The sequence below is a fragment of the Pteropus alecto genome, unplaced genomic scaffold (assembly GCF_000325575.1).
Source record: "Pteropus alecto unplaced genomic scaffold, ASM32557v1 scaffold17, whole genome shotgun sequence".
Lineage (NCBI taxonomy): Eukaryota > Metazoa > Chordata > Mammalia > Chiroptera > Pteropodidae > Pteropus > Pteropus alecto.
In genome coordinates this window covers 7,336,570-7,345,446 of record NW_006440645.1, presented here as the reverse complement: position 1 = coordinate 7,345,446, position 8,877 = coordinate 7,336,570, and the positions used below count along the sequence as shown (strand labels likewise).

Here is an 8,877-nt window from a genome sequence, read left to right as displayed (position 1 = left end):
TAGGAATTTTGTTAATATTTTGATTACTTCACAAAAAACAAGTAGTCATGGTGTTTTGGGTTCCTTTCTTTCCATACAGGATTATTTGACTATTAATTGATTTTTCAGCCTGAGTCTCTCTCCATTTTACATGCTACCACCGGATTAATTTTTCTGAAGCAACTATATTAATCATTCCTAGGCTTAAAAAAGTTAAAGTCACCTTATTGCATTGACTTCAGAATCCTTTGTGAAATCCATTGCAAATTCAAGAAACTATTGGTGTTTTATCTGAAAAAATCTGAAAAATAAAGGGTTTCCATCTCCTTTAAGGGAATTTGAAGCATTAGCACATAGGGAGAAAGTTAACGGGTGATTACTTGAACCACACTCTCAAGTGCCAAGAGAAGTCAAAGAAAACATCTAGTCATAGGGAAGATAAGTAAAGTATCTAAGAGGACATAAAAGCAAGTGTTCTGCTGCCCAGGGCAATGTTCTCTTCTTTTCTTGCCTCTTCTTCCCTTAAGCCCCACATTTGACTCTGTAATTGACAGTGTTTTTAATGTATTCTTTTCTGATATTCTCATGCTTATTTCTGACATGTATTCACTGATTGAAGACAGCAAATGTGAAAGTGTTTAGAAATGTAGCTTGTTTTCCCCCTCATGAGAGCTTTGAATCTGCTCTTTTCAATAAACTGAGGTGAAAGTGTTTATTTAAACTTGCTGCATTGCATTTTATTTACTGATTTAGAAACACAAAAAGCCCTCGTGATTTATATGTCAATATTAAAAGCATAGAGTCTCAGGGCCTTCGTGTTGTTCATTCTGCTTTCCTTAGAAATCAGTTTCCTTACTTATTTCAGGTCTGGGTCACCTGAGCAACCCTTTCCCTGGCCACGCTTTCTCCCACACTCCATTTCCCACTTTCTTCATTTTTTTACTCTTGGCTGTTATCAACCTATTTTACTTGTTTGTCTTATTTATGGGCTCTCCCACTAGACCATAAGCTCTGTGAGGGCAGGGAATTTTAGCTGTTATGTTCAGTGCTATATCCCCAGCATCTAAAACAATGCTTGGCACAGAATAGAAATTCAATAAATAAATTTTGGACGAATGCACGAAAAGGAAACACAACTTCAAACAAACCTCCAAACCATCTTTATTAAAATCTATCAATATAGTATAAAAATAGCTTCAATTATGTAGAGTATAGAAATATAGCTCTACAAAATTATTTCCACACAGTTTAGTGTACAGATTAAAGTCTTAATAACATTTAAACATATCCAAGTATAAATCCTTGTTTTCAAAGTGTTTAGTGCTGACTACTTTCCCTCGGCTGCTTTCCAACATTTTGTACACTAGCAGGTATGATTTAGCTGACTCCTTGGTTTTCAGTCAGTGGATATTTAGTAGTAATATTAGTGGTATCCTTAACACTTTTATAGCACATAACATGTGCCAGGCACTATTTAGAGAGAACGCACACAGTTATTCACAATATTATTTTCCAGAATGTTCAAAGCAGACAAACCTAGTAAATTGTTTCACAGGTTTTCCCATTTGTATTAGAAATACAAAAAAGCAGACACTGCATATTTACTATTGTGCCTATACAGATGATACGACATCATCAACAGTCTCTTGGCATAAATAAGAAACTCTCCCTTGTAAGTGCAGTTTTCTAACCCCACAAAGCAAAAACCAAGCAAGCAACCAACCAAAAAAACAAACAAACAAACCAATGAGAGCTAAAGAAAGGGGAGGGAGGTAGGAGAGGGCATAGAATTTAAAATGGAATTTTGGGGGGCTAAAACATGATGGTGGTAAGGCAGTACTTGATATATTTTTTTAAATGGTGGTTATATAATCTTTTGCATTAATTTTCTTTGGTGAAAGAGACCATTTGAAGGATGCTAACAAAATCCAACTTAAAAATGTTTCTATACCTGCTAAAGAGTATACCTCTGGGGTGTCTGCACTGTTACTTTGTCCCCTTTATTTTATAAAGTGACAGGCACTTACTAGAATCAGACTGCTCTACTTTTAGATGTGAATCTAAACATATTTGGAAAAATGAGCTGCTAAGCTTACTTACGATGTTTACTTCAGTATCCATCTCGAGATGAAAACCAAGGTGATGTTTGGTTTTATCTCTTAAAAAAACAATATCTCTCTGCAACATGGGCATTACCGTATACACCTACAATATAGCTAATGATTTACCCTTATTAAGATCAGTATTGTCTGCTTTGTTTCAGTTATTGAGTGGTGGCCTCATGATTCTTTGACACCAGGAAAACAGTTCAACAGACTAAAATTTCATTAAATGAAACAAAAAGTCTGCTATGATAAAACCCCAAGTTTTCAGTCTGTTTGAAACTCTGAGATGACCAATAGCTGCATTTATTAATAATTCTGTTTAAAATAGCTCATGGTGTTTTGGGGGACATATAAAGAAATGTGTAAGACATTTCATAAATACTTTTAAACAAAGTGCCTTAATACCCATGATACCAGAATGCCCTGAGCTCAGAGGTACAAAGACTTGCTCATGGTCACAGCACTAATTAGTTATAGGACCTTATTTTGTCCTCCTAGTTTCATGATTTTTTCACTAGATATCAATATTAGTCTTGAGAAAAATACACAATGAATTGGGTATTTTTCCAAGATAAATAGTTCCTATATTGTGTATAAAACAGTTCACATTATTTCAAACTAGTCAATAAATTAATATTATATACAGAAATGGAAGGAAGTTAACAATTCATATTTTGATCAAGTATTTTTTCATAAGTCTCACAATACTACGTAAGATCTAGTGCATCAAATCCAACAGCATGTCATTTTGATACTTAACATTATGCTCAATATTGAACAGTGAAAAGAAGCTAAACCTTATCTTTTGTGTGTGGATTTTGGCAATCCTCATACTGTTCAGTGCTCCATGCAGATTTCTTGCTGTGCAGCAAGAAAACATGGTTACAGGGTTAATCCAAAGAACATTTTAAAGGCCATTTCGATGGCAACTTCTGTGACTGAGTCATGAAAACAAACATAAAGTTCTTGAACTTTGGGATGAAGAAAGAGTCTCCTGTAGAAGAAAACAACACACTCATTTTAGAAATCCATAAAAAAAGGAAAAAATTTTCAAAAATCTAGACATCTATATTATATTGAATTATATGTTCATATAATTCAAAATTTCAATTCATTTTATTTTTCTTCTGAAATAATTGGTAGTAAATTAAAGAAAAAACAACTTATAGTAGGGAAAATGCAGCTGATTTACTTTTAATTAAGTAATATGTGCCTTAGGTCAATTATTTCTATTTTTCCAGAGTGTAAAAAAGCTTATTCTATCAATACGTATCACCATACCCCTCAGTTTTTAAATATTAAGTTTAACCATTTTTATTAGGGTAATGCCAACGGTGTTACCATCATTTTAAGTACAATAATTATTAAACATTGTCATTTACTTTTTAAATGTTAATTATTATTAAAACATTGAGTTTATGATAGTTCTTTTTGCAAGTGGTACTGAATAGGGATTAACATTGAAACTTTATTTAGTTTTTTTAAAGAGTTATAATCATCCAGTGCCGCAGCTCTGATCATATTACACTGAGTTGAGCTTATGTTGATGCTCCCAAATGTGGTTCATTACACATTAGAATCACAAGGGAGCTTACTGGGATGGGGCACAGGCATCTCTGATTTTAACAAATGACCCAGGTGACTCTAAATCATATGGACCAGCACACAGGAATTACTGCTTTGGATAGCATTTGTAAAGCGTTTGTCATACAGTTGAGTACTACATGGCAGGTGTCCAGTAAGTAACATTAGCTTCACCTAACTCTGTGCACCTTCCACCACCATGTCTTTACCCCAACTCAAAGATCCTTCAGTGGCTCAGTATTTCCCTCAAAATTCAATTCTTTAGTCAAGAATTGAAAGTTCCCTGCAGTGGTCCCAACTTAGCTTTCCAGCTTGATCTTTTTCGCTTTATCTTTGTATATGTCATTCCTTTACCATACTGGCAAACCAGTTTATTCAGTGCTGTCTATGCTTTGTTTCGCTCTTTGTTCATCCCATCCTTTTCCTAGAATGTTCTATCCAAATCCAATTCATTTTCCAAACCAGATCAAATGGAATCCCTAAGCCTTTCTTTGTAATCCCAGCTTATACTTTTCCCCCCTCCTTCTATATTCCCACAGCATTTGGTTATACCAACTAATTTATTATATACATGTCTATCTAGATATCTGTCTATATCCATGTTATATATAGATACTTGAGCATATTTCATATGTCTTCTGCTAGATATAAGACAAGTAGATGCAATGACTGTGATATTATGTTTCCCATACCACCCACCTCCCACCACGTCTTTTCAAGCACAGCTCCATTTATTATATATTTATCAAGTGACTATATGCTAGGTGCCAATGGTGGACAAGACAAATGTGATTCTTGACCACATAAAGCCAAATTCTAGTCAGGGGGATAAAGACCATAAACAAACAAGAAAATAATAAAGGAGTGATATAATAGAGAATAACTGAGTAGCCACTTTAATGTGAGAAAGAGATCACGGATCCTCTCTTTGCAGAGATGACCTGTTAGCACCAGTCTGAATATGAAGGAGCCAGAAGTGCAAAGGTTAAGAATCAGAACATCCCACACAGAAGGAGTAGCAGGAACAAGGTTCAGTTGGTGCCAATGCTGCTGTGCACACTGGATGGAGGAGGACAGCGACAGGAAGTAGAAACAGAGGTGGGCAGGAGCCAGGTTGGGCACGTTCTTGTAGTCCATGGGTGAGGGGAAGAGAGGAAGAGAAGGAAATAGGGACAGAAGGACAGAAATAGCAGTAAAATTTTAAAGTACTACTTTTTAGTTTATTATTATAATGTTATAAGATTATAAAACTGAATAAGCATTTTGTTTTTAATAGAAAAAGACGGGAGAAATTTAAAGGAGGTACTTAGCAAATAAAACTCTAAAATATATTAAAATATTATAGTTAGATTACTAATTGCATGCCTACATCTTAAAACTTTATCTCCTTTACTACTTTTCTTTCACTTTTCTAACATTTTACTTCACTTACAAATACTTTTTTTTTCCACTTACCCTACTACCCAGTAAGCCATAACTGGTGGTGCTTTTCTCTGATCAGTCCAGTTTTCAGGTGAGCATTCAAACAACACACCATGTTCTTTCACAGGGTTTAGAGAAGACACTGAATTTGTAGAACCAGAATGATCTCCAACATTTAATGCTTTCTTTTTCTGTATATTAATATGGATTATTAGTATTAACTGGTATTAATAATGTTATTTTAAAATGTTTTCACATACAGATCTAAATTGGCTGATGCTAATTCTTTTTTTCTTAAAAAAAGGATTTCTCAATTAGAGTTGACATTCACTGTTACTTTATATTTCAGGTGTACAGCGTAATGGTTAGACATTTACATAATTTACAAAGTGATCCCCCTGATTAGTCCAGTACCCATCCAGCACTATATATGGTTATTACAATATTATTGACTATATGGCTGATCCTAATTCTTAAGTTCTGGCAATGACATTCTTCCCCTTACCTGCGGGAAAAGTTCTACTCTTCCTCATACTTACTATCAATAACCATCTCCTAAAAGAGACTTCATAGATAAAGTGTCCCTGGACTCCCAGGGAATGTTTTGTTCACAGCTCTATATTACTATTATTTACATTACATTAGCAGTTCATAGGTATGTCTTCCCCGGTACATTAAAGCCCTTTTCCAGGGCTGAAACAATATACTATTCATCACTGTATTATTTTAAAGCAGCAGGGCCTGGTACACAGTAGATACCTAATGAATAGATTACTAAGTGAATACATGCTTTTGTAATTTACTTAAAACCCATATACTTAAAGCAGTATTGTCTCTTTCTCTGATGCATACTCTATTTCCCATTGATTAAATCATTAACAAAACAATGACTTACTTGTTGATTGTCCTGTAATTTAGAGTTGTAATTTTAATGTGGTCATGGGAGGAGGCAAGCACAGCATTTATCTACTCCATCTTGCCCAGATCCTCCCCAAACAATGACTTATTGGAATATAAAGATTTTTTTGCAAGACTCAGGCCAAAACGGAGTGGTCCTTGATTCTTCTCTTTCTGTCATAATCCTTATCTAATCCATCAACAAACCCTTTTGGCTTGCCATTCAAAATATATCCATAATCGAAAAGCCACTATCATTTCTTGCTTTGAGAATTTCTATAGCCCCCTAACTGGTCCCTGCCTCCACTCTTGCCACCTTATAGCACCTGTTCTTCTCTCGGCAGTCTGAGTGACCCTTTCATGTCCCTATTCTGCTCAGAACTGTCCCAGAACCCCCCCATCTCCTTCAGAACAAAGCCCAAAGTCCTTAAGTCTATCAGGCCATGTGTGATCTGGCCCTGCTACCTTTGCCTCCTCATTTCCTACCACTCTCCTGCCCACTCAGCCACTCTGACCTCTGTGGCTTTGCACCTGCTGTTCCCTCTATCTAGAACCTCTGACTTCAGATTTGCTGCATGGCTTGCTCCCTCACTTCATTCAGATCTCTGTTCAAATGTTATTTGACATGATCAAAGGGATCTTTTGAAATATTAACCTCCACTTTCACCTTTACCCTGTTTTATTATTCCTTTTGAAATGTATCCTATTTGACATATGATACTACTTGCTAATTTATTCGTTGCCCCTATTAGAATATAGGCTTCATGAGGAAAGGGACTTTGTTTTGTTCACTGTTGTATCACCAGCACCTAGAATAGTGTCTGGTGAATGGTGGGTACCTCATTTTTAAAATAATAGGGTGAAGGCTAATTACTAAATATTACTGAATAAGCTAATGAAATATTCCCTTATAGAATCTATCAGTTACATTAAATAGGAAAGGAGGAACATAAGAATGCAAAGCTCATAGGGATATAGGGTCAAGCATAACATTCTGCTGAGTACCAATTTCTGATAGCTTGAAGAAGACAGCCTATAAGACAGAATTTTGCTACTGAATAAGTCCTCAGTGACTATATAATTTATATAATTACATAAAATTTCCTCAGCCCACTTACTTTATAGCTGAGGAAATAGGAAGAATCAAAGGGACCATCCAGGATTCCTACACCCAGCAGCCCAATGTTCTTCCACCATTAAACCCATTTCTTCACAAATTTAGATCCTTAACATACATAGTGCTATATAGATTATAATCATCTTCAGAGTGTTTTTTTGTGGGGGGAGGGTATATCACGAGTAAACATCTTTATGTTTATCCTCTTCTAGGAATTAACACTTATCTTTCCCTGCCATTAAAACAATCTAGCTAATATCTTAATTGTATACAAATAACATTACTACTTATCCAGAAGGTACAATATTAAATGAAACTTAATTCTAGATGGAAAACCAACCAACTATTTGCAATAGTATGTGTCTCTTGCTGTACTTTACTCCATTATGTTCCAAAATATTGTATACTGCTGGTTGAATACTTAAGAATTATCAGTTACGAACTCATAGATATCCTGTCCAAGTAAAGGTTGAGTCACAGATGCCAAATATGGAAGGCTAATTTACATTATAAGCTACTATATTCTATTTGCTATAGAAAAAACACAGGTCCACCACTTCCCGAAATAGTAACCTAGGATAAAACTCAATATTATAAAACAAAGCTCTGAAGTTAAGTACTGAGAGTGTAATGCTTTTGCCATTCACGTTAGATTGAGTGTCTGTTAAAATAAAAGTGAAAACAGTCATTACTAGACATATTGATTACAGATCTTTTAGAATATTTAGAGATGTGGAAAAGAAGCTGGCAGAAAACTATATAACAGTGCCCTACCTCTTCCATCAAGGTCTGTTGGAAAACTGCACGGATGGAGAGACAACACTGATGGAAATTCTTTATCAGCTGCGGGTGGATAGAGCCGCCTAGCTGGGCCACCTCTTCATGGGTAGGAGTAATAAAGATCCCTTGCACCGTTTCTAGGGCAACATAGTGGAAAAGTGTGTTCTCAGGACCAGATGTCAATCTTGAAAAGAAAAAAGGATATTTAAGTAAACTTAAAAATATTGCTTCACATGGCATAGGGAAATAGCCGTATGAAGTTAGCATTATGTAATGGCTAGGTGGAGAGCCAGAGGAGAGAAAGAGTAATTAGGGGGATCGTTTTATAAACTATGTAAATGTCTAACCAATGTACTGTATACCTGAAAGTAAAAATAAAATTTAAAAAAAGTTAAAGTAAAAAAAAATATGTTGCTTCATTTTGAATTGTGTAGACTCCTAATAAGTTTTTATCTACAATATAATATTAGGAGTGAAATTAGGGGAGGGAAAGTAGGCCAGACTTTGAATTCCCTCATTTAATTTCCTCTTCCTCCTTAACTGAAGTGCAGGCTAAGGTTATTATCAAGTTCCTTAATGGAGGCAAGCATTACATGTTAGGCAAGGATAAACAAAAACCAATTCATTTGCAGGTAACTTAATCGTCCCTTTGCTAAACAACCCAAATTGGCTAACTCTCCCTTTTTCCATGTTGGTAATGAATAACTCAGCTAATGTCTGCCCCAGATATCTACAAGCCATAAACATGATATCAGTCTCAGGTGGACCACATATAAAAACACCTTCCAACAAAGTAAACACATTTCAATTGGTAGCATGAAGGTCTTTTACCATGATAGTCAAACTGATGATCCTCAAAGAAACTTGTTATTATCAACTGCAAAGCTGGGTTAATACTCTAGAATACCATGGCAATTACTAGTAGTATTCTATTTCTTATTATAGTCTTCCTTCTATGTTCTCATAATACTTCCATTTCTCCATTCTTCATCC

The 8,877-nt window shown here is 35.2% G+C and overlaps 1 protein-coding gene across 3 annotated transcripts in view; it reads right to left on the bottom strand.

Annotated features, from left to right (window-relative positions):
* Nucleotides 1-1,116: 1,116 nt before the first annotated feature.
* The window catches only part of INTU (inturned planar cell polarity protein), a 52,124-nt gene continuing 44,363 nt past the window's right edge, over nt 1,117-8,877 (bottom strand). For all 3 annotated transcript variants that reach the window (XM_015593947.2, XM_006917758.3, XM_015593948.2), the window contains 3 exons: nt 7,879-8,068; nt 5,124-5,281; nt 1,117-3,078 (listed from right to left, as the gene is read on the bottom strand). In XM_015593947.2, coding sequence (XP_015449433.1) covers nt 2,967-3,078; nt 5,124-5,281; nt 7,879-8,068 — 460 coding nt within the window. In that variant the 3' untranslated portion in view covers nt 1,117-2,966. The remainder of the gene's footprint in view (nt 3,079-5,123; nt 5,282-7,878; nt 8,069-8,877) is intronic.